The sequence below is a fragment of the Amblyraja radiata genome, chromosome 34, assembly GCF_010909765.2.
Source record: "Amblyraja radiata isolate CabotCenter1 chromosome 34, sAmbRad1.1.pri, whole genome shotgun sequence".
NCBI classification, from domain to species: Eukaryota; Metazoa; Chordata; class Chondrichthyes; order Rajiformes; family Rajidae; genus Amblyraja; species Amblyraja radiata.
The window spans coordinates 4,829,319-4,855,920 of NC_045989.1; the positions used below are offsets into that span (position 1 = coordinate 4,829,319).

General features: G+C 41.5%; 2 protein-coding genes across 4 annotated transcripts in view; one reads left to right on the forward strand and one right to left on the reverse strand.

Moving 5' to 3' along the window:
- The window catches only part of fanci (FA complementation group I), a 99,304-nt gene extending 84,154 nt beyond the window's left edge, over positions 1–15,150 (forward strand). For both annotated transcript variants that reach the window (XM_033050313.1, XM_033050314.1), the window contains exons 34-38: positions 1,501–1,560; positions 9,260–9,346; positions 10,805–10,900; positions 13,455–13,586; positions 14,704–15,150. In XM_033050313.1, coding sequence (XP_032906204.1) covers positions 1,501–1,560; positions 9,260–9,346; positions 10,805–10,900; positions 13,455–13,586; positions 14,704–14,760 — 432 coding nt within the window. In that variant the 3' untranslated portion in view covers positions 14,761–15,150. The remainder of the gene's footprint in view (positions 1–1,500; positions 1,561–9,259; positions 9,347–10,804; positions 10,901–13,454; positions 13,587–14,703) is intronic.
- polg (DNA polymerase gamma, catalytic subunit) overlaps positions 14,154–26,602 on the reverse strand; it is a 56,199-nt gene continuing 43,750 nt past the window's right edge. For both annotated transcript variants that reach the window (XM_033050316.1, XM_033050315.1), the window contains 6 exons: positions 26,329–26,575; positions 24,690–24,812; positions 21,601–21,769; positions 20,250–20,458; positions 18,209–18,369; positions 14,154–15,094 (listed from right to left, as the gene is read on the reverse strand). In XM_033050316.1, coding sequence (XP_032906207.1) covers positions 15,030–15,094; positions 18,209–18,369; positions 20,250–20,458; positions 21,601–21,769; positions 24,690–24,812; positions 26,329–26,575 — 974 coding nt within the window. In that variant the 3' untranslated portion in view covers positions 14,154–15,029. The remainder of the gene's footprint in view (positions 15,095–18,208; positions 18,370–20,249; positions 20,459–21,600; positions 21,770–24,689; positions 24,813–26,328; positions 26,576–26,602) is intronic.

Consider the following 26,602-nt stretch of genomic DNA (forward strand, 5'->3'; position numbering starts at 1 on the left):
GACTGCATAGGTTTCCTCTGGGTGGTTCTGTTTCCTCTCACATCCTAAAGACGTGCAGGTTTTTAGGATAAATAGTCTGAATTGCCACGTGTGTGGAAGGAGTGGATGCGAAATTGAGATAACATAGAACTGGTGTGAACGGGTGATCAGTCCAAACCTTTTTCGCAGGGTGGCAATGTCAAAGACTAGACAGCATAGCTTTAAGGTGAGAGGAACAAGGTATAAAGCAGATGTGAGGGGCAAGTTTTTTTTTCACTTAGAGTCATGGAATCCTGGAATGCATTGACATGGGTGGTGGTGGAGGCAAATATGATAGAGGCATTTAAGAGGCTTTTGGGTGGGTACATGGATATGCAGGGAATAGAGAGATTTGGAACAAGTGCAGGCAGAGATTAGTTTAACTCCATAATGTTGGGCACTGACATTGTAGGCCGCAGGGCCTGTTCAGTGCTGTATTCAATGTGGTCCACCTTCACTGCTTTTATCTTGTGATAATCGGTTGATTTTTGTCCTCCGTGTTTGCCGTTTTTCAAAGCTGGTTCTTGTAGGAAATTACAGCTACAATGTGCCCTTTTGGGTATACAACATAATGCTATCTAAAACTTGTATTTACCAAATGCAGAAAATCTTCCTTAGGCCTTAAATATTCATATTCAAAAACAAAGCTGAACTAAAGCATGAGAAACAATGTGCTTCCAGACTCCACCAGTTTCACATTATTACAAGAAAAAAAGCCTGTGAAAATTCCCCCCTTTTCCCTCAGGCAGCTTCTACAGAAGTCTCAGGAGCAGAATTAGATCATTCGGCCTATCAAATCTACACCATTCAATCTATCATAGAAACATGGAAAATAGGTGCAGGAGTAGGCCATTCGGCCCTTCGAGCCTGCACCGCCATTCAATATGATCATGGCTGATCATCCAACTCAGTTTCATTTCATCCGACTCACTATCTTTTCCTCTCAACCCCATTCACCTGCCTTCCCGCCCATAACCCCTGACACCCGTACTAATCAAGAATTTGTCAATCTGCACCTTAAAAATATCCATTGACTTGACCTCCACAGCCATCCGTGGCAATGGATTCCACAGATTCACCACCCTCTGACTAAAGAAATTGTTCATCTCCTTTCTAAAGGTACGTCCTTTTATTCTGAAGCTTTGAACTCTGGTCCAAGACTCTCCCACTAGTGGAAACATCCTCTCCACATCCAGCCCTTTCAGTAGAGATTATAGAATTATAAAATGGATGTACAGTACATGGGTCGGACAGGTTTGAAGGGATGTGGGCCAAACGCAGGAAGGTAGATCGAGTAAAGCTGGGACATGTTGGCCGGTGTGGGCACATTGGGCCGAAGGGCCTGTTTCCACTCTGTATCACTCCATGAATCTAAGATTGAGGACTGAATGGTATCTTGGACAAACATGCAGCCCATCTCCTATTCTCTGATTTCATGGAAAGTAAGAATGTGCTAATGCATTTTTGATCTGTTGTGTTTAGGTTAAACTTTCGGGATCTCATCTGACCCCACAGTGCTATGCTTTTATAACCTATGTTCAGGTATGTAACTATTCATTTTTAGCATTTATTGGTGGTTATTATTTTCAAACAATTTTGATAGCTTTGTGATTTAATATTTGTGGTTGCAGAGGGTCAATTTTGTGTGTTACATGTAATGATGTCTGCATCACTGCCGCTCAGTTGCTGAGCTTTGGGTAATCTTGGTCCTGAATGGGAATAATGACAAGTGGAAAGGCTTCCCATTAAAGTCAAAGCCAAAGTCAATTTTATTCATCACATGCACATTACATGCAGTGAAATGAATTTGCCAGCAGCGATACAATTAAAAGAACACACGATACACAATCAAATTTAACACAAACATCCACCACAGCATTCTTTACTGTGGTGGAAGGCAACAAGGTTCAGCCAGCTCCCTTGTTCACCCGTGGTCGGACCCCCCGTAGTAGCCGCTACAGATGGCCCTCGATGTACAGGCCCTCTCATTGGGATGATCTAACCTCCGACATCGGGGCGGTGAAACACGCTTGGAGGTTCCAAATCGGCACTTTTCTACCGGAGTCCGCGGTTTCAGGATGTTATAGGCCGGCAGGACAGAGCTCTTCTCCGGCGATCTCTAGCGAGGGTCAGTCCACGCCACGCCCGCGGCTCGAAGCTCCGTAGACCGCGTCTTCAGGATGTTATCGGCCGTGGGCCGGCGATCAGAGCTCTTCTCTGTCGATCCATAGCAAGGGATCCCAGGCTCCCGATGGTAAGTCCACGCCACACCCGCGGCTAGAAGCTCAGCAGACCACAGCCCCATGATGTCAACGACACCAGGACAGCATTCGGAGCACTCCTCTCTGGCGACCCCCGGCAAGGGTTCGCCCGCTCCACGATGGAAAGTCCATGCTGCACCTGCTGCCAATGCTCCGGGCCCGACTCCGGGAAAGGCCGCTCCAATCCATGATGTTAGGCCGCGAGGGAGGCGACATGGAAAAATTCGCCTCTCCGTGGAGGAGGCGGCCAAAAGCGGTTTCCCCCTTTCCCCTCTCCCCCACGCCCCACATAAGACATACCGAGAGACACCCAAACTGACACTAGACACACCAAAAATAACAAAAGTAGAAATGACGAACACGCTGCTGCCCCCACCGACCTGTTAGTTCTGAACATTAGCTTCAGTCCCATTAGAAGTTGTTGGTGTAATATTGCAGGAAGAACGATTGAGAAGAGGAGACATGAACTTGGTTGTCGAGATGGCAACACTGATAGTGATTTAAACTAAGCTTATTTCTCATCTTACATGTACATCTATTCCAGTTTTGACCACTGAATAAGACTTATAAGCATGAACATGGACTGATGTTTCCCTTGGCCCAAGTCTGAAGAAGGGTCTCGACCTGAAACATCACCCATTCCTTCTCTCCAGATTGGCTGCCTGACCCGCTGAGCTACTTCAGCATTTTGTGTCTATCTTCTCACAGCAATCTTTGTTATTCTTCCAAAAAACGGGTTGAACTGCGATCCGCAGTTATTCTTAAGCGGCGCAACAAGCATAAGATCATAAAACATAGGAGCAGAATTAGGCCAGTCGACCCATGGATTCTGCTCCGCCATTCGATTATGGCTGATCTATTTTTTCCCTTCAATCCCAATTCTGCCTTCTTCCTGTAACTTTTTTTTTTTTTTTTTTTTTAAATTTTATTTTATTAGAAGTAAGTACAGTCATATGGCACCAAAGTGCCTAATATATATTTTCATAATACATTTTATGTACAACTTCTTTTTTTTTTTTTTTTGTTACACTGAAAAAAGATTAGAATAAGAAAAAGAAGTTAGATAGTAAAGGATAGAAAGATGTGAAATATATAGTGTGTGAAAAAAGAAAACGAGTAAATGAAGAAAGTTGAGAGAGAGAGTAGAGAGAAGAAAAGAAAAAAAAGAGGAGATCATTATTTATAGTCTTGACCAACCCTCGTCCAGTCCTGAAACAGTTATTTTTTACAATTGTGTTGCACCATATGATTCCAAAAAAACGACGAATGGAGACCAACTCGTTATGAATTGGTCTGATTTATCCATTAGGAGGAATCGCATTTCCTCAAGATGAGCGGTGTCCAACATACTTGCAATCCACATTTTAAGCGTTGGTATTGATGTACCCTTCCAAAATTTAAGAATTAATTTTTTTGCTATTATTAAACCATAGTTAAGGAATAGATTTTGAGATGTGTTCAATTTATTCCCATCTTCCATTACGCCAAATATAATCATTTCAGTATTAGGTTCCATTCTTGTCTTGAATAATTTTGTAAATATTTCAAAAATATCATTCCAAAATCTATAAAGTTTTATGCAGGAGACTAAGGAGTGTGTTATAGTTGCCTTTTGGGCTAGACATTTATCACAAGTGGCGGATATATTTGGATAAAATTTGTTCAATCTTGTTTTTGAGTAATATAATCTATGTACAATTTTAAATTGAATTAAATTATGTCTTACATTAATTGAACATTTGTGAATATATATCAGGTATTTTTCCCATTTAACCTTCGTAATTTTTATCATTAGTTCCCGTTCCCACTCTTCTCTAAGTACCTCTGTCGATGGTAGGTCTATATTTAGAATACTATTATATAAATATGATATTAATTTTTGTGAGTCAGCTTCAATATTCATTGCCTCTTCCAATAAGTCAGGAGTTACTTTTTGATATCCTTGTATATATTTTTTCACGAAATCGCAAATCTGAAGATATTTAAAATATTGGTTGTTTTTCAATTTAAATTTTAATTGTAATTGTTGGAATGATAGTAAGTTTCCCATTTCATACATATCCCCGATCCTTCTAATTCCGAGACTTTCCCATTGGTTATATGTCTTATCAATAAGAGATGGTTTAAATAAAGGGTTATTCGCTATTAGCATTAACAGTGATAGATTTCTTAATTTTAAAGATAATTTTATTTGTTTCCAAATTCTTATTGTGCCATATATAATTGGGTTCTTCTTATATATTGTGTTATTCAGTTTTTTTGGGGAGAAGAGGATCGTTCCTATATTACTAGGATGGCAATCCTCCTTCTCCATTTTTATCCATTCTGTCTGTTGGGTAGAACTATCCAACCAATAAATCATATTCTTAATATGCACTGCCCAGTAATAATACATAAAATTCGGAAGTGAAAGTCCCCCGACCTCTTTTGGTTTACATAAGTGTTTTTTTGTGATTCTATGTGATCTATAGTCCCAAATATAATTAGTAATATTAGAGTCTAATTTTTTTTTAAAGTATTTTGGTATATATACCGGTATAGATTGAAATAGGTATAGTAATTGTGGTAGGAAGATCATTTTTATTGCATTTATTCTACCTAATAATGATAAGGGAAGTGTTTTCCAAAATTTAATCAACGTATTAAGTTTATTTAATAAAGGCATGAAATTAGCATTGAATAATGCTTTATATTTTCTAGTAATCTGAATACCCAAATATTTAAATTTTTCTGTTGCGATTTTAAAGGGGAACTTCAGTAAGTGTGTAGGTTCTTGAGGTTTTAATGTCATGATTTCACTTTTATTCCAGTTTATTCTATATCCAGAAAAAGACCCAAATTCCTCTATTAAGTTTAATAAATTTGGTATGCTCGTTTGTGACTTTGTAATATATAAAAGTATATCGTCTGCATATAATGAGATTTTATTCTTTGAGTCTCTGGTATTATAGCCCTGAATATTCGGATGAATTCTTATACTTTCAGCCAGGGGTTCTATCATAAGGGTAAATAGCAGGGGTGATAGTGCACATCCCTGCCTATTACCCCTTGATAGTTGAAATTTTTGAGATAACATGTTATTAGTTAAAATTCTTGCCATCGGTTTATCATATAATAATTTTACCCATCTTATAAAATTCTCTCCCATATTAAATTTTTGTAGTACTTTATATAAGTATTGCCACTCTACCTGATCAAATGCTTTCTCTGCATCCAAAGAAATAATTGATATATCTTCTTCCTCTACTTTATGCGAGTACATTATATTAAACAGACGTCTCAGATTATTAAATGAGTATCTTTTAGGTATAAACCCCGTTTGATCAGGGTTTATCAATTTACTAATATATTTGCTTAATCTTCTTGCTAAAATCTTTGCTAAAATTTTCTGATCTGTATTTAAAAGTGATATAGCTCTGTACGAGCCCGGATCTTCTAAATCTTTATCTTTTTTTGGAATAAGCGTAATAGTTGATTCTGTTAGTGTTTCAGGTAGTTTGTTTTCTTTAAAAGCATGGGAGTATAAATTAAATAAATAAGGGGTTGTTATCTCCTGAAATTGTTGTTTCACCTATTTCTTTGATTGTAATTTGAGCTCCTAATTCCTCTTGTTCCAAAAGGTCCAGTATTGGAAGATTACAATTATCTAGAAATTTTTTTATTTTACTATCTTCTCTTTTAATTTTAGATGTATATAAGTTTTGGTAAAATTGGGCAAATCTATTATTAATATCTTTAGGTAGTATTAGTAATTCACCTTTCTCTGATTTAATTTTGGTTATAGTATTTTCCTTTTCTTGTTTTTTCAATTGGCGAGCTAAAAGCTTATGTGGTTTGTCACCAAACTCAAAATGTTCCTGTTTTGTCATTTGGAATAGTCTTATTACCCTTGCCGATAAAATTCGATTAAGTTTAAATTTCAGTAATATTATCTTATTGTGTTTATCTGTCGTGGAATCTTTGGCATTATCCATCTCTAACTGTCTGATTTCTTGTTCTAACAACAATTGTTCTGTCTTATTCTTTTTATTTTGAAAACTTTGATATGAAATTATAATTCCTCTCATAAATGCCTTAAAAGTTTCCCATAATAAAGAAGGCAAAGTACCTGGTATATCATTTGTATCGAAAAAAAGTTCCATTTGTTGTTTTAAATATTGATAGCCTTGCACGTCATTTAAAATATGTGTATTAAACCTCCAAAAAAAATTTTTGCCCGGCATTCCCTCAAATTTTACTGAAAATGTCAACGGAGAGTGATCTGAGATACTACTAATGTGGTATGTTGGGTTGTTTGTATATGGCATTAATTTCATATCCACTAAAAAATAATCAATTCTTGAATAAGTTTTATGCACCGAAGAGTAAAACGAGTATTCCCTTCCAACTGGATTAGCAGATCTCCATACATCTATTATATTCGTATTTTTTATATATGTATTTAGAAGTTCGCTAGTTTTAGATTTTAAATTACTCTTCTTTTGTTTTGCTGATTTATCTAGATATGAATCTAAAACACAGTTAAAGTCCCCCCCTATTATCACATTTTGGTAATTAAACTCTGATATTATGTCAATAATTTTATCAAAAAAGTGGGGGTTATCAAAATTCGGAGCATAAATATTTATCAAAGTTAGTGGGGTTGCATAAATTTCACCCGAAACTATAATATATCTTCCCTCTTTATCTGATATGGTATTCTTTAATTTAAAAGGAATACCTTTCCTAATAAGAATAGCTGTACCCCTAGATTAGAAGTAAATGAGGAGTAGTATGTTTGGCCTATCCAATTCGCCTTTAATCTTATTTGTGTTTGTTGTTTCATGTGTGTCTCCTGCAAAAACATTATGTCGCTTTTCAACGATTTTAGTTGGGCAAAAATTTTACCCCTCTTAATTGGTTCGTTGGCACCCCGTATATTCCAACTACAAAATGTAATTCCTCCATTCTTTATTTGTCTATCGTCTTGCATTGTAAATCAGGGTAATATTCCTGAATCATATGGTGCAAACAAATACCTCAGAATTTTAGGACTTGGGTGGTCATCCCGGTTTATTAGATTTATATTGCATCTCCTTCTTGTAAAGTGCCTTAGAAAAAGAAAAAAAGAATGTGATACACAATTACTTTCAAAAAAATTAAACAGATAAAAATCTTGATTGTGCTTTAAAAAAAAAGGTGCTATTAAGGTATCTAAGGGAAGATACCTTAAGGACGAATAGCCATCAACGATGGCAAAAAATGTATAGACCTCCGTGATGTTGTTATACATTGAGCTCCTCCCCCTTGGTGAATCCTCATAAAAAGTTACATATCGTTTCATATTGTGTTTTTTCTTATATGAGTTTATCAAATCAGTGCTAGTGACAGCCGAGAGAAAAAAGAGACATAAGGAATAAAAAAACAAAACAAATATAGAACAAACATATACACGATTATATGTCCCTCTAATTTATCCAATCTTAATCTAATCTAAACTTTCCCATATATATCCACCCTGTATTCTTACATAATATCCCATTCTATAACTACCATACATCATACAAGCTGGTACCAAAGGGTTAACTACCGTACAAGCAGGTGCCAAGGGGTTAAACTTTGTGCTTTGCATCCAAGGTTGAATATAACCAAGCTCTCTGAATAACACATTCCAACGAGATAAGCTTTATAATTGTCTGGGTAGCTCGGCCATTTTAATCAGTTCAAAACTTTGTAAAAAGTTCAAATTTCTTCCTTGTCGGCAGCTTGTCCCGATGTTTTCTTAACGATATCCTCTGCATACTTTAAAGCTTTTCCGGGAGCTGCAAATGAGCGTTCAACGCCGTTATAAGTTATCTTCATTTTTCCGGGAAAGAAAATTCCATATCTTACTCCCGGGACTTCCCTCAGAGTGTGTCTTGCCGGTGTAAACAATCTCATTTTCTGGACTACCTCTGATTTTAATCTCTTATCAAATTCCTTATACTGCTTTTTGAGTTCTTTTAACTCACTGCAAGTATTATCAATTTTTTGAGAAATACTCTCCATGTTAGTCTCCATACTCTGTTTGTTACTTTCCATGTGAGACTGCATACTTTGCATCTTCTCCAGTGTCATGTTAATTGTAGCAGTCATATCTAAAAGCATTTGCTTCACCTCTTTCTCCTTCTTGTCTCCTTTTGTTGCCATTTCAAGCAGAGACCCTTGGCTGTAAGAATCTTCTTCTTCTGTCGTTTGCAGAGTATCCAAAACTTCCTCGAGCTGAAGGCTGATAGTATTTTTCTCTGGCGCCCTTGAACGATTATCTCTGCTCATTTAAACTCATTTAAACACCCGATTTCACCATTAATCTCCCCGATTTTCACGTCACCTTCTGATGATAACACCCTTACACAACACCAGGCGACTTCGGTGAGTTTTTAAAAAAAATCGGTGCTGACTTAAAACGACTTTTACAATTTTTTTACGGGGGAGAAGCTCAGTGCCGCGCCTTAATTCTCCATGACGCCGCCGGAAGTCTTCCTGTAACTTTTTACACCCTTACTAATCAAGAATCTATCCATCTCCGCTTTAAAAATACACGACTTGACTCCACAGCCATCTGTGGCAATGAATTCCACCCTCTGGCTAAAGAAAATCCTCCTCATTTCCATTCTAAAACCACGTGCTTTTGATTTTGAGGCTGTGCCCTCTGGTCCGAGACTCAGTTTATTTGCCTGAGCTAAGGTGGCTAGTTTGATGTAAACAAAGGCCAGTATCGATAATTTGTTACTAAAATAGTTTGCTAAACATTTTAATTAATTTTTTGTATTTCTTCTATTTGAGATGTCAATCATTGATACTTTGGGAGTTCCATCTTCCCCTGCCAAAGTTACAAATCATAGATTAAACCTAATTTGTGTTGCCTAAGCTCTTGTAAGTGTGTGTATATCTTGTGACTGTTGTGGAGCAGATCAATGTGGAAACAAATGTTTGATCATTCTAACTTGTTTCCTGACTAGAATATCCAGAATGAGACGATGAGCTTTGCAGGAGGCGCAGAGAAGAAAAAGGACAAAAAGGAGATGGCATCTATTACCGCAGCAACGGTACACAATCGGCAAAATCTTTACCCTGGAGTGGAAGCGTTTTATTCCGTGTAAATGAGAATGGGGAACTGTATTTATTGTCTTGGCTCATTCAGCCTTATTCAACCATTGATAAATTGATGTGCATCACTGATTAGTGGGCGGTATAGTGGTGCAGCTGGTAGAGCTACTGCCTCACAGCACCAGAGACCAGGGTTCGATCCTGATCTCAAATGCTGTTGGGTGGATCTTACACTTCCTCCCTACGAATCCCTGCAAAGGTTTCGATACGATACGATAAAACTTTATTCATCCCTGGAGTGAAATTGGTGTGCCGACAGTCACAAAACACAAGTTACACAAAAAGTTGAAATTAAAAGTGAAAAAAAGAAAAAGACAAGCGACGGTTAGCTGGCTGCCGTGTGCACAGCGCCTTCACCGGAACAAACAAACACAGACTAATCCCCTGGGCAGAGGATTCTATAGTGCCCCTCTTTTGCTCTCCCACCGTCCCTCACAGCTGTCCCCCCACTCCGGGTCCTCCATTGTTCATGTCAGTCCTTTGAGTGCTCTGGTTTCCTCCCACATCCCAAAGAATTGCGGGTTTGTAGGTTAATTGGCTTCTGTAAATTGTCCCTAGTGTGCAGGGAATAGATGCGAAAGTGGGATAACACAGAACTAGTACGAGCGGATGATTGATGGTCGGAGTGGACTCGGTGAGCAAAAGTGCCTGTTCCCAGGCTGTATCAGTCAACCAATCATTGATTCTTAAACAATCTTTGACCCTCCACCTATCAGTATATGTGAAGTTGAGGAATTTTAGTCTTTGTTTAAAAAAGAACTGCGGATGCTGGAGAAACTCAGTGGGTGAGGCAGCCATCTATGGAGAGAAGGAATAGGTGACTTTTTGGGTCGAGACCCTTCTTCAGACTGATGTCCGGGGGGGGGGGGGGGGGGGCAGGAAAAAGAAAGGAAGAGGTGGAAACAGTACTGTCTCTGCCTCTTCCTTTCTTTTTCCCGCCCCCCCGACATCAGTCTGAAGAAGGGTCTCGACCTGAAACGTCGCCCATTCCTTCTCTCCATAGATTGCTTCCTCTTCCACTGAGTTTCTCCAGCATTTTTGTCTACCTTTAGTCTGATTTGTAGTTATTTGCTAATTTTTGCTTGTGGCCTTTTGTGACACACAATTTTTTTAAAGTGATTTTTGATTTAACCATTCGGTTACAAGCATTTATTAATTATTACATTATATAAAAGATGGTGTAAACAGAATCTTGAGTTCAAATGTTCTTTGTCATCCATTCATTTGTGGAAACTAATTTAGAACTTGCTGTGGACATTGAGATTTAGACATTGGATAGTTGTGAATACTGAGCGCATGTAATAGCTTGTGCTGCGATCATTATTTTTCTTCTCATTGATATGGTGCGAATGTCCCCTCAGGATAAGCTGCCTATAATCGTGTTATTCTATTTTCAGGCTCGAGTTCTACGTGAAACCAAGCCTGTACCCAACCTAATATTTGCCATTGAGCAGTATGAGAAATTTCTGATCCACCTGACCAAGAAATCAAAGGTAGATAACTGTCCTTCAACTGTTGGCAAAATCCTGTTAATTTATGATCTGCATTAATCGGTAGAGATAAAAGACACTAAATTAAATATATATAATTAACCTCCTTGAGACCATTAGTATCATCTTCAATTGAGCCACAAGGTACGACAGATGCTGTAATTATGAGCAAAACACAAATTGGTGGAGAAACTAAGTGTTGTACTTCCGGTGGCGCTGGTGCCAGCTGCCTCCACCTTCAGCCCGGTATCTTTTTGTTTTTTTGTTTTTTTTTGTTATATTGAAGTGTGTTTTTTATGTTTTTTTAAATGTTTCAATGTGGGGGAAGAGGGTACGGTAAGGGGGATACTGTCCTTCAGTCGCTTCCTGGAGAGGACGCGACTATTATTCGAGTCCTCGCACCCCCCCCCCCAGCGGCCTACCTACTGGATTGGCGCGGCCTTTCCTGTCTGGACCGACCAGAGCTCCAGCAGCGGCGGGACAGCGCTGATACATCGCGGGGCTGGCGATGCCTTACCGGGGATCGGTACCTTACCGGGGCTGGCGATGCCTTACCGGGGCTGGGCCTGCGGCACCGACATCCTGGAGCTGTGGTTCGCGGAGCTCCCAACGCGGGCGGAGCTGACAAACATCATGGGGTCCTGTGACTCTGCCCGGCTCGGCCTCCGGACTCAGGAGCTGCGGACTCTGATCGGGAGGTCCGGGCCGCTGAGGAGGATTTTCACCATCGAGGTTCGGCGTCGGCGTTCCATCAGCCTGGCGAGAGGGCCTGAGCATCGGGCCGCCCGGGGTGGCGACTGCGGGTGCTTGGAAGGCCCCGACCACGGGTGAACATCTGGGAAGATCGGAGGGGAGGCTGGCTGGATTATGGTGCCTTCCTCACCTTGGTGCCATTGTGTTATGTTGTGTCGTGGACTTTCTGTGTTTGTGCTTTTTTTTAAATTCTATTTTATTTTTAATATGTTTTATTATTTATTATTTATTTATTTTTATGATACTGACTAAAGGGAAATTCATTTTGTTGTCTCTAATTGAGACAATGACAATAAATTTCAATACAATACAATACAATACAAAACTCGACATGTCAAGCGTCATCTATGGAAAAGTTTGAGCCTGAAGGAGGGTCCCAACCCAAATCCAAAACATCCCCTGCACCAATCATGTCTGACCAGCTGAGTATCTCCAGCACGTTGTGCTTTGTATCATTTTCAATATTACTTTCATGATATTGAAATAAATTGTGATCAATTCATAATTGTGTATCAGAGTAAACAAACCCAACTTCCTTTGGATTAGTTATGTTTCTGCTTTCATTTTCCTCCCTACAAGTGCAGCAAGATTGAACAAATGTGCCAGATGAATATCATTAAACGACAAAACAAATTAACAACATATAATTAGGTACAAGGTCCTGATTTATCATTTTGTTGCTTTATTCAATTTTATAGATATATTTACATCAAATTTTATTCTTTACCCATCACAATCTACAATATATTTGCCTGTAAGAAATATTGATTTGAAAAAAAAATTCAGTTAGATGTTCTCAAAAATATTGCGATTGTTCGAAGTAGCGCCCAGTCAAAAACAGTGCAACCAATGGCAAGGCTGTGCTATTGATTCCTACTTGTAACTGCCGCTAGCTAGATCACTATTGCAGATCTGAGTGTTGAATTTGCTGCTATATGTTATACTAGTGTGGCAGTGAAGTACAATAAAATGCATGTTGTTTTAATTTAATATTCTACAACCCCTGACTTTTAGACCTTAAAGATGGTGAAGATGAACAAATTCAAAATGACAGCCTATAAATAATAGGTTTGAGTGTGTACCATGGGCCATTCACTTAATTAATTGTTCCAACTGCTCCTTCAGTAGGTTTACTGAAGGAAAGTTTATCCCAAACTTTACAGTTTCAGGAATCTGCTGAAGGTTATTGGTTTATTCAGTAATGGGGCAGAGGCAACACAGTGACGCTGCTGCCTCATCGCGCCAGAGACAAAGGTTTGATTCTGAATTTGGACGCTGTCTGGGTGGAGATTGCACATTCTTTCTGTAACCGCATTGGGTTTCCTCCGATATCCCAAAGACGTTAATTGCCCCCAGAGTGTCGGGTGCGTATGCAAAAGTGGGATTCTAGAACTAGTGTGATCGATGGTCGGCGTGGAGTCAGTGCTGTATTTCTAAACTCTGCTGTATCTGCTGCACGATTGTCGTACACTGTCTCTGAACTAATCGGCCATAGTGAATAATTCTCTACACAGTGTACACTTGCAATAATATCAGTGAGAAAATGGACAACGTACAAAATCAGTGAACTCAGTTTCTTTCCTTTTCTCATAAATCGTATGATGAAGGTGGCATTTTGGCCTATCCTTCCTTCTAGAAAAAATGAATTGATGGACTTGCTTCTTCCTTTCATCCAACCATGATATACAAGTGATCTTTATCAACTTGTGGTCTTCATGGATCCTTTTATTTAGCAGCTGAACAGCTTGTGCTTTTGTGTGGTTCACCTCACATTCTACCGAGGGAGTGTTTTTCCTCCTTGTAGGTGAACTTAATGCAGTACATGAAGCTCAGCACGTCCCGGGATTTCCGCATTAATGCAGCCACGTTGGATGCAGCGCTGCAGGAGCAGGAGGAGGGTGATGTTCAGCAGGATGGGAATGACGATGATGCACAGGTAAACGTTTCGGGTCGGAACCCTCTTTGGACTGAAAGAAGGCCGGGGGGGGGGGTCATTGGAGGTAGGAAAAGGCCAGAACAAAGCTGGAGAGACACACACAAGATCTGAGTAACTCAGCGGGACAGGCAGCATCTCTGGAGAGAAGGAATGGGTCTGAATGACCCAAAACGTCATCCATTCCTTCTCTCCAGAGATGCTGCCTGTCCCGCTGAGTTACTCCAGCTTTTTGTGTTTATCTTCGGTTTAAACCAGCATCTGCAGGGTTGAGGGGGGGGGGGGGGAGGAACGTTTTGAACAGAACAATTTTGGGTAAAAAAAACTGGTAGTCTTCTAGACCGAGCATAGTCTACGATTTCATCGTGCAATAAAAAAAATAATTTGGAGGCACACACCTGACAGGCATCGTCTGTGCATAAAAAAACATATTGCTTTACATATATATGAAACGTGAACTTGGTTTCCCTGTCCACAGATGCTGCCTGACCTGCTGGGTCTTTCCGGCATCTGCAGTTTTATTTTCAATCATGTAAAGTGCAAAGTGGACTGGGAGATAGTCAAAACTGATTTCAGGGTGACATTTTTATAAGGCCATTTTAAAAATTGCAACATGTAAAGCAACCAGCATGGTTCTTATCATGATTATATACAAATGTTTTTTTTTAATCTTACGTAATCAATTTATAGAGAGCATATTATATTAGGTCAGGAATTTCACACAGTTGGAATGGAAAAGACGGAACTTTTCTGCTTTGATTAAATGTGCAAGTTGATTCCCTTTTGATTAGTGAAGGGTAATGAGGACGGGGCACACAATTATAGTGAGAAATGTGCCAAATCCCATACTTGTTCCAAGAGACTTTAAATACACCCCGTTATTACTGCTACCCAGTGGTTCTAATCCCTGACCCATGAATAATCACTGGGAAATAATCACGTTGATTTGCCAAGTGGTTGTTCATATCTCACACTGATACAATTATAGTAATTACAACACAGGAAAGAGAAGTAGTCTTTCAGTAATGCTGAAATTCTGTGTTAAATGAAGCACGTATATTTAAACAGAGGTGTCCATATTGTGCAATTAATACAGTGGAACTTTACTTTCCTTCTTTAGTCAAATACCACCGTAGATGAAAACCGAGAACCGAAAAAGAAAAGAAGGAAAAGATGAATTTGAGCAATGGTGAATAATTAGCCCAGTAAGTGAGGATGTAAGAGTTCAGCTTGCACCCACCACAGGATGTAAGCCATTCACAATCGGTCTCTGCCAAGCTTGAATCATTTGTCATTCTGAATTCCAGACGTTGGGCCAAATGAGCAATCTCAGAGCTTCCATTTTTACCGTTTATGTTGCAGGAAAACCACACACCATTGTGGGTGAACTGTGTTGTTACTTTCCCGAAGTTGTCTTTTGTAGTCCAAAGATCTCTTGTTCTGTACTTATTTTCTTTTGTTAAGGGAACCATTTGTTTTTTCAATGATTTGGTAAATATCTAATGCCTCTCCTGCGGGAGAAAAAAAAGCATAAATTATACAAAGTATGTAAAATGTGGAAAATGAAGTTATTTAATCTAAACTTGTTCTTTTCCAAATTACTGAGTAGCCTTTAAATGAACATGTTTACATGTGGATAAAGTAGATTTGTGCTCATCAATTGTCATTTATTTGACAGCACACTGAATGGTTTTGTGAAGCAATCTATTAATTTTTTTTAAAGTATAAGTTTGCTCCTCAAGCCCAAGGATACCAAAGATATTTCCTTTTGCTAACGGCACAGCTATATTCTGTGGACATAGTTCCACACAAGTTTGGATTTAGTTTATTGTCATGTGTACCGAGGTACAATGAAAAGCTTTGGTTGCGTGCTAAAAAAAATACATGATTACAATCAATCCATCCATAGTGTACAGATATACGATAAAGGAAATAAGGTGAATAACATTTAATGCAAGATAAAACCAGTAAAGTCCGGTCAAAGATAGTCGTTTAAGAAGGAACTGCAGATGCTGGAAAGTGCTGGAGCAACTCAGCGGGTGCAGCAGCATCTATGGGGTGAAGGAAATAGGCAACGTTTCAGGCTGAAACCCTCCTTCTGATCAAAGATAGTCTACGGGTCTCCAATGAGGTAGAAAGTATTTCAGGACTGCTCTAGTTATTGGTATTAGCAACCCTATTTCCCTCAACCGGCTGTCTTGCTTCCAGCATGGACTGGCTTTGTATATGGAAGAATGGGATTCATTCTGACTGCGCACCCCTATTAGACGAAGGGCCTATGAACACACAGGCATTGATAACCCTGACTGCTGCTTCTATTGTTGGCAGCGAGAGGTGAAATACAGCAACACTTAACACAGCGAATAATCGAGACCTTCAACCGATGAAGCGGGTGGGCAAAGGACAAGGGGCATCCTCGCTGAGTTATTCTGTGCAATTTCTGTCCTAAATAAAATCACCCAACAGCAATCAGCAACAATCTTGTTTGTTAATCCGTTCTCTATCTCAGATTCCCTCTGCAGCATTCCAGTTTTAAATGCTTTAATATGTAATCACCCATTACAAAAAACTATCCATCCTGGGGAACCAGGGGGAGGGTTACAATTGGACTTGGATATAGTCTGTACCAATCTACTGTTCGAGAGGTTGACAAAAATCCTGACAAAAACTGTGCTTGCGGGGAGGCAATGCTAAATGGGCCATTTGCCAGGACTCTGAACTTTATACTCTTTTTTTTTTTTTGCACAGATGGTGCCAAAAAACACAGATGTATATTTTGCAAGGTTCAAATGATAATGACTAAAGTGCTGCCACTTAATCTTTTAAAGCAAAGAGTAAAAGCTGCTAATTAATTAACATCTGGTATTGCACAGCTCTCACAAGCCCCTCTGTCAATTATGTTGTACATTGTAGACCAGAGGAACTGGATCCTCGCTCCAGCGAGCCCATTTGTTTGTTTAGTCTGTGGATGTGCATCATATTCAACCTAGAGTTGAAGGGATGAAAGTATTCAATTTAAATACTCAAATTAGCTCAATATATTAAGAGTGAAATGTTGCTGAGTTAGTTCAACCATAGAAAGATTTTTTTGTTTTAAAGACTTCAGTCTATAGGTCATTTCCATGTTCTTAATTGTTTTATCACACCCATTTGTCACTGAGATTTTCTCTTCAGAGAAGTACAGTTGTCTCCCTCCTTCATGATCACTTATCCACGTCACAATTAGCCATTCATTGGCACAAAATGGCCCTTTCATGTCTTGCCTTTCTAAATTTGTATCATGGCTTTGCCTCCCCCCTGCCACATTGCAAGATTTGGACCTTTTCAGGCAGTGAATGTCTTGCTTGATCCGTTCTGTCAACTGCGTTTTTACATTCCTGTGTATTTCCTCACCAAAACTTTTATGTCCCAGGATTAATAAATATTAAAACAAAGTAGGTAGCGGCTTTTCGGCCCCGCCGTTCAACATAATTGTGGCTGTTCTTCTATTTCAATGTCATTTTACTTCAATATATTATGAACAAACAATCTGTCTTTGATCTACTCAACAACAGCCCTCGCGAGAGGAGAATTATAAAGATCGATTACCTCTTGGTGAAAATAAATCTTATTGCAGCCCTGAATAGTCAATTGGTTGCTTTAAGATCACGATCCTGGATATAAATAGTCGAGAAGACAGAATGCTGTCTGCATCAATTTGCCACATTATCTTCCACCATTCCTTCTCTCCAGAGATGCTGCCTGACCCGCTGAGTTACTCCAGCTTTTTGTGACCCCCCTTGTGATTTATCTCTATAAAGGTTCCCCCTCCCCCAGGCCAGCCTTATGTCCAACCTTCCAGACCCAGTAACATCCTCATAAATTGAAAAAAGACTTTAATAAGAAGTTTTTAAAATAAGTCCAATGGAGACAATGTTGGTAAACACAAACAAACAAGCATCAAGCCAACCCTCTGATTCGTTTTACTGAGCCAGGAACATGCTGCACCAATTGTGTTATTGGGTGTTCACTGCTGTTAAAATGGACATTTTCAGCACAATATTTTAAATAAACTTAGAAATAGCAACACTCAGCTTAGTTTAACTTGGAAAATGTCTCCTCAAGCATTAGTAGCAACAATATATCCCACTAAATGAAACGAAAAGCACCCAAATTCCAATTAAAAGCTGATCGTATTAAGTTAGATTAATATATTGAGTTTGATACCTGCCTTCCTGAACATTTACCTTCCAAATCTCTGGCATCCATTCATTCTCATCTCAAGCCATTTGTTCAGTTAAAAGTGATTTATATTTTGTCGCATTACACAACTCACACACTGTCAACCTCGCAGCGGTAGAGTTACTGCCTTATGGTGTCAGAGACCTGGGTTGGATCCTAACTACAGGTGCTGTCTGTACGGAGTTTGTACGTTCTCCCTGTGACCTGCTTGCGTTTTTACCGGTGCTCCAGTTTCCTCCCACACACGAAAGGCGTACAGGTGTGTAGGTTAATTGGCTTTGGTAAAATTGTAAATTGTCCCTTGTATGCTGGATAATATGAGTGTACGCTGGTGATCGCTGGTTGGCGCGGACTCGGTGGGTCGAAGGGACTGTTTCCGCGCTGCATCTCTAAACTAAACTCACCTGGTGGGATCCCATATCGTGTCTGCAGCCCGGCAGTATTAGATGGAGTCCGGCAATCCATCATCACTTCTTTCCTCAGGCAATGATCGATGTCCACCGTGCTAAAGAATGCCACGGACTGTGGCAGGTCCTGCATCTCAAGCTTGTGGGCAAACATGCAACTGGAAATTTGGAAAATTGTGATTCACTATTAGTACGGGTCACTTTACAATGTTCCATTAAATACATATTAGAGCGTTTATAAATTTCTTCTTGTCAAACATTAAAATGATTTTATCTGCCTAAACCTCCCACTTGTTTTCCTGGCTTGATGGTGCTAATTCTTGAAATACCTTTAAATGGGAACAAAGCATTCTCTGATTATTCTTCATATTTAGTATAAAAAGTAATAGCAACAGAAGGGGTAATTCCCAATAATCCGTTGCAATTTTAACATTCTTGGATTTATGCATGTGGTTGGGATTTTGGTCAGAGACATTTAAAATAAAAATAGACCTGTGTTGCTCAACTCAACGCTGGAGCTCTCTATCCCTCCCAAGTTGTACCAGCTTCAAAGTCGTCTTGTTGAATCTCATTGTCTGTAACTTGTTTTCACCCGGCCCACAGCGAACAATGACCTGTTTCCTTTATCATCATTACTTTTTTGCCTATCTTTCATTCATTTGTTCTATATCTCTCGTCTCCCTTTCCCCTGACTCTCAGCCTGAAGGGCATCGACCCAAAATGCCACCTATTCCTTTTCTCAAAGATGCTGTCTAACCCGCTGAATTACACCAGCTTTTTGTGTCTACCTTCGGTTGAAACCTGCACCCGCAGTTCCTTCCAACACAACACTGGAGTTTTTTGTGACATAATCATCAAAGACACCACCCTGGTCTCGCTTCCATTTCTCTCCTACCATCAGCAAGAAAGTATACGAGCCTGAAAACCACAACCACTAGATTCAAGAACAGCTTCCCAACACAGAAGAGTTTTGACCCAAAAAGTCACCTATTCCTTTTCTCCAGAGATGCTGCCTGACCTGCTGAGTTACTCCAGCATTTTGTGTCTTTCTTCCCGATAAGCATCAGGCTCTTGAGCACGATACGAACCTTAATTATGAACTGTGTTTTGATACTTCAGGGCTTTTTTTGCACATGTATTGTGGTTGTTAATTTATTGAACTTTTTCAATTATATATTTGCGTATATTGCGTGTACGGGCCAGTTGTGCTGCTGCAAGTAAGACTGTTATTGTTGTGTTGTAGCTACGTGGTAGGTGGATACAGGTGAGGGGGGGGGGGAGGGGTGTTTGCTTGGTAGAGTAAAGGGCCTGTCCCACTTGCGTGTCCTTGGCACGCAAATCACGCAACCTCATGGTCGTGTTGAGCCGAGACGGTCCCGCGAAGGTCGGGCGCGATTACATGCATACGCACAGCCGTCTGGAGCGCGTGACGTCATTTGAAGATGGACACAAAGCTGGAGTAACTCAGCGGGACCGGCAGCATCTCTGGAGAGAAGCAATGGGTGACGTTTTGTGTCAAGACTCTTCAGTCTGAAAAGGGTCTTGACCCGTAACGTCACCCATTGCTTCTCTACAGAGATGCTGCCGGTCCTGCTGGGTTACTCCTGCATTTTGTGTCTACAATTTTCTTGGCCCCGCTCTGGGAGGAGAAGTGGGGGCGGATCCGGACCGCAACGGCCGTGAGCCCCAGGCCGAGTTTGGCGATCATTTGCCTGCTTCTGCTGCTGTTGAAGGTGAGATGTTGTGTTGCGCCAGGGTCTTGGGCCAGTCCCACTTTGGCCGTCAGTTCCGCGACAGGCCGTTGGCGCGCGAAGATTTTGTTCACTACAAACATTTCGGAGTCCCGCACAACTACATACCCCTACGCGCTTCTAAGTGGGACCGGCCTCGCGCGGCCATACGATGCCCGTGCGCCTCAACGCGACCTCGAGGTCGCGTAATTTGCGTGCCAAGGACACGTAAGTGGGACAGGCCCTTTAGTGACAGACTAAACACCCTTGACTTTCTAAAAGTGAAAGTAACCAACAAAAGCTCTTACCGTGTGAGGAGGTTAGTAATCTGCAATGCCAGTGCAGCTCGATATCTGTCCTCACTATTCACTAAGTAACGGACCTCATCGTGAATACTGATGCAGAATCTGCCATCAATGTTGAATTCCTCAAGGAGCCACTTCATGGACACCAACATCAGATGTAGGTAATCAACAGCTGAACTCTGCACCACCCAATTCACACGGCTGGTCATGAACTGTGGAGAGGAAGGAAGGTTCAATGTTAAAGTGGTCAGAACTGGTTCCAAAAGTACGCCATGAGCATGAATTTAATTACTTTGACTATCTAATTCTCTCGTCAGGCAGAGTAAAAATAATTGGATATGGTGATGATGCTGCCAAGATGGATTTCATTTACAATTTATATGCAATTATTCCCTATTAGGAACACTAGAAGAGGAATGCATTTTCCAAGTTTTACATGCCTTGTGCATAAGGTCAATATCCCCCCCCCCACACCACATCGGCAATGGTCTGGGCTCTGTATGAGTTGGCACAGTTATGGGTAGTCCAAGGTGGGTGTATTTTTTGTATCACTGAACTGCCGACCTCAATGGCAGGAATTGGTCTTGACCTTGATTGAGGTTTTGTTCAGTACTACGGGAGTCATTAGTTTCATTAATCAAACTTCAAAACCTCTAAAGAAGGGTTTCGACTCAAAACGTCACCCTCTCCTTCTCTCCAGAGATGCCGTCTGTCCCGCTGAGTTACTCCAGCGTTTTGTGTCTATCTTCGGTTTAAACCAGCATCTGCAGTGCCTTCCTACTCATTAGTTCTTTTATTCTTTGTCCATTTTTTTTTGCACTGTTAGATTGGTCTTACTAAAAGAGTCATGGCCCAATTTGTGAGTACGGTTTGCTATCAGTTTGCACATCATTGTTTACCTTTCATCATCGGATGTGGTTAAGTTGCAGACCCGACTGACATTAGATGTTGGTGTGTGGTTGGTGGGTCATAGCCAACCATTTTGCAGCATCCATTCCCATAAGGCTGCTACTCACTTTTCAGGTGGGACCCCTCTACAGACTATCTGAAGAAGTGTCCCAACCCGAAACGTCACCCATCCTTCTCCAGAGATGCTGCCTGACCCGTTGAGTTACTGCAGCACTTTGGGTCTGTTCCCTGGGAAGCGCCAAGTCTATAACACACAACATCATCAAGGATGCAAGGAATAGGAGACGGGAAGCTGGGATGGTAATATTAAGGTGATTCCTTATTTGGGTTTTAAAGAATGGAGAATGGGAGCAGTTAAATACAAAAATAACATTTCTGCTTATTCTCAAGATTTCACCATCGTCACCTCTAGGAATGTAAACCAGATGAAAAAGGTCAGCCATACCTCATGTCCAACTGCACCTGGTTCGAGAGCTCTGCTAATGCAGCAGCCCAGTACAGGGGTGCGGGGACGGGGCGACGTGGCGATACATTCCAGTTTGTTGAACATTTCGGACTCTGTACCTCCATCCCAGACACGCTGCTTCACAACGTTCCATTTAGCACCATTGGACCTACACAGTTCGAGTTTTAAAAATCATCTTTTAGAACCGTTCAACATTTCTTTTTCCATATAAATTCATGAGTTTGAGGAGCCGAATAAGGCCATTCGGCCCATCAAGTCTACTCTGCCATTCAATCATCGCTGATCTATTTTTTCCCTCTCATCCCCATTTGCCTGCCTTTTCCCTGTAACCCATGACACCCTCACTAATTACAATCACTAATGGTATGGACTCTACTGGCATCATCCACATACTGAGTGGAAGTAATAGTTTTGTTTAGAGATACAATGTGGAAACTGGCTCTTCCGCCCACCGAGTCCATGCCGACCAGCGATCACAGTTCACACTAGTTCTGCATTATCCCACTTTTGCATCTTACATAATTGGGGCAATTTACAGAAACTAATTCACCTACAAACCAGCACATCTTTGGGAAGTGGGAGGAAACCGGAGCAGCAGGAGGAAATCCATGCAGTCACAGAGAGAACGTGCAAACTCCACACAGACAGCACCCAAGGTCAGAAATGAACCTGGGTCTCTGGCACAATGAGCCAGCGACACTACTACTGCGCACTGTACTGCGCACTGCTCTGGGGAACGATACACCTGACCAACTCCTTCATTCATTACTTCAACTTCCATTCTCTGACTAGTTTGGACCAATACCTCTGCTATAACTCCAGCAACTCAACTACTAGATAGTGGTAACACAAGTAGATAGAGTTGTAAAGAAGACAAATGGGTGCTTGCTTTCATAGGTCAGGGTATTGAGAATATGAGTCGGGAAGACATGGTGCAGCTTTCTAGGACTTTGTTTGGCTGCATTTGGAGCATTGTGTGCAGTTCTGGTTGCTCCAGTACTGGAAGTATGTGGAGGCTTTGGAGAGGGTGCAGATTAGGTTTACCAGCATGATGCCTGGATTAGCTACTGGGAGACCTGATAAAAGTATGTAGAGGCACATAGACAGGGTTGACAGACAGAATCTTTTTAACAGCATGGAAAGATGAAACATATGCTTTAGCTTTAGAGTGCATAGCTTTAAGATGTGGGGCAAAGTGTTTTTTTACACAGAGATGGTAGGTGCCTGGAACGGGCTGCCTGGGGAGGTGGTTGAGGCACATCCAACAGTGATTCGTAAGAGGCTTTTGGACAAGCAAATGGATATGGATGGATGTGGCTCCTATTCAGGCAGACGAGGTTGGTTTATCTTGGTATCATGTTCAGCAGAGACATGGTGGGCCAAAGTACCTGTTCCTACACTGTACTGTTTTATGTTCTATGCACTACTCAGCCAGAGGAAGTAGTTCAGGCAGTAACTACAACAACAATTAAAAGACACTTGGACATGTCCATGGATAGGAAAGGTTTAGAGGGATATGGGACAAACGCAGGATATCCTAATCGGCATGGACAAGTTGGGCCGAGGGGCCCGTTTCTGTTCTGTATGATGGATGCATTAATCAACTGTGTGTAGTTATAGACAAAATCACTCTAGTCCCCTCAGCCTTTCCTATCCATGTACTGCCTTTGATTGGACTTTACTGCCTTTATCTTGCACTAAACGTTATTCCCTTTATCATCACATTGTGTATCTGCACTGTGAATGGCTCCATTGTAATCATGCATTGTCTTTCCGCTGACTGTTTAGCATGCAACAAAAGCTTTTCACTGTAACCTCTGTACACGTGACAATAAAATAAACTCAACTAAACTAACAAAGGCCAAACCTAAGATCAGCAAATTTGGCTTTGAACAGACAGTAAACAGAAAATGGTGTCATAACCTAACAGTATTGAAACCTCAAGGCACAGTAAAACATAAAGTGCTAGAGTAACTGTAGCGGGTCAGGCAGCATCTGTGGAAGGAATTGACAGAGGGTGTTTCAGGTTGTACAGATCTGCATCCCACCATTTAATGGTGCTACCTGCTGACTCGGGTTATGTTCCCTCCAGTCACAGCCTTTACAGCTATCGAACCAAGCTCAGAGCGAAGGGCCATCTCACAATCCTCCAACTCTATCAAGTCAGAAAACTGTGGACTCAAGGGCCACTCCACAATCCGAGTACAAATACGAATATTTCGGTACGTTACCGAGCGAGGTGCTGCTTCCGGACGAAATGTGAAGGAAGGAACTGCAGATGCTGGTTTACACCGTAGACACAAAATGCTGGAGTAACTCAGCGGGACAAGCAGCTTCTCTGGCGAGAAGGAATGGGTGGCATTTCGGGTCGAAACCTTTCTTCAGACTCGGACTCAGACCCGAAACGTCACCCATTCCTTCTCTCCAGAGATGCTGCCTGTCCCGCTGAGCATTTTGTGTCGATCTTCAGACAAAACTTTATGGTTAGGGCACTTTGAGAATATTTTGAATCAATTTTGTTTGGGATGGTATCACCGCTCAGGCTTTGCTGGACCCAAGCTTATTTGAGGAGGATGTAGCAGGGATTCCACCACACTCCTGACGTGCGCCTTGCAGATGGAAAGGCTTTAATTGTCAAGGGGAAAAGTCATTCACTGAAGCATCCTCAGCTGCTAACACACTTGCTTACAAGAGCAGGTTATTGATCTCAGTCACTGCAGACACTGCCTTGCTGGCTCAATGTTTGGACTTTAATTGGAATTTCAATTCCTGCTGCAAAGCTGGGATAATCCTTGCTTGTGGCTTCATCATCATTGTCTTCTGTTGGAGAGCAAATAAAGGGCATAGATGAATCCTAGAAGCCACACTTCCCTGCCGTTGATCAATACACTCCTGTCAATCAGGCTACAGTGCCTTCTGCAAATCTATTGAAAGTCGTCATCTACTGAAAGGTTCAAATGGCATCGACTGAATTCGTTAGAAATGTTGTAGACAGCTTGTAAAATGTATTTATCTTGAGTTATTTTTACCTTGTTACATGGGTAAGGAATTTCACAAAGCACACTGACCTTTTTGCAGCCTCCCGTTGGATTTTCTTGGCATCAGCGGCAGAGACGGTTCCATTTTCTGCCCTCTCCACAGAGACCCCCATTTCCCTCACCAGCCACTCCCCATCTTCTGAGAGCACACACCTAGTTCAAGTCAAAACCACTGATCAACTCCGGCTCCATCACTTCTGTTTATACTTTTTTTAAATTACAGTAGGATGTAATAAAATTACAATAACTCCTTGGCCAGGGCGACACAGCGGTGCAGCAGGTAGAGCTGCTGCCTCACAGCGGCAGAGACCCAGGTTCAATCCTGACCTCAGGTGCTGTCTGAACAAAATTTGAACATCCCCCTGTGATCGCGTGGGTTTCTTCCGGGGGCTCTATTTCTACCCAGAGATGTGCGGGTTTGTAGGTTTCTACAAATTAACCCTCGTGTGTAGGGAGTGGATGAGAAAGTGGGATCATATAGAACTAGTGTGCACGAGTGATTGATGATCAGGGTAGACTCGGTGGTCAATGGGCCTGATTCCATGCTGTAATCCAATCGATCAATTAGGCTCCTCTTCATTTTGGCTGTACCTTGAACTAGTCAGAGAGTCATAATCAGGCACTTTGGCCCAATCTGCCCACACCAGCCAACGTTCACCATCTACACTCATCCCACCTGCCCGCATTTAGCCCATACTCCTCTAAACCTGTCCTATCCATGTACCTGTCCAAATATTTCTTAAACGTCGCAATAGTACCGGCCTCAACTACCTCCTTCGGTGCCTCATACCAAAGACCCACCACCCTTTGAGTGAAAAAATTATCCCTCAGGTTCCTATAAAATCTATTCCCATCTCACCTTAAACCTATGTCCTCTGGACTTGATCATCTTTGCAGTAATTTGATCTTCCCCATCAGATAACTACTTGGGCTGAAAATTTCAGCAAACTTGTTTGCCATTTGTGGAAAATGAAGGCAACTTGCCAACCCACTAACGTTAAGCGATTGCCTAAATTTTAAAGTAAATGTTTGAATTGTCAGATTGCAGAGTCTTTGTTAGCCGGCTATTGTGCTCATATGCTCTGAGGATAGACCTCAGTGTGTATGAGGATCAGCATTGGAGGTCTGGACAAGCCATTGACATTGTTCATCTGGGAAAAACAGGACAGCGTGTCCCAGATGCAGGATGGGATTTAAAGGTACAGGTCCCAGACGAGGATACACTATCATGTGATATAATCATAGAGTCACAGTCATAGAGGTACACATGCATGGAAACAAACCCTTCATCTCAACTAGCATACACCCACCAAGATGCCCCAGTTCCACCAGCCTGCTTTTGGCCTATATTGATGAGAACCACGCTAAGATCAAGGAGGGACATGGTACATCGAGGTCAGTGTCCCTGGGAGCTGAGGTGGACGGGCAGCGTCGCGGAGATCACAGGGGACTTGGCGTAGGAGGGGGGGGGGATGCCGAAAACAAGTGGGACCGGTGGAGGGGGAAGGGGGAGAAGCGAACGAGAACAATATTTAAGAGTACTTTTAGAACTTTGCCGCTGCCTTGAATGGACCGTGTATGCGAAGACAAGGAATTTCACTGTACATTCAAGGTACATGTGAGAATAAAGTATCTCTGTCTGAGAGTAGGTGGCATGTGTAGACCTAACCTTCGTATACCCTTCGTAGCCGCGTACATCTGCCGCGCTTTCTCCTCCGTTTCCTGCGGTGTCAGCCGGTGGTTGAACTGCATGAGCAGCCGCTCGGCAAAGGGCTGCCCGGCACCGTAGATACGGCCGTAATTGAAGATCTTGGCATGTTCCCGGCTGATTCCCACCGTGGCTGCCGTCTTGCTGTGCAGGTCTGTACCACTGCTCTTCTTCCCCTGAAGAGTCATCCAGCCAAATGCCGTGCAGCCTAAAGGGAGAGATGGCCAAAGTCATC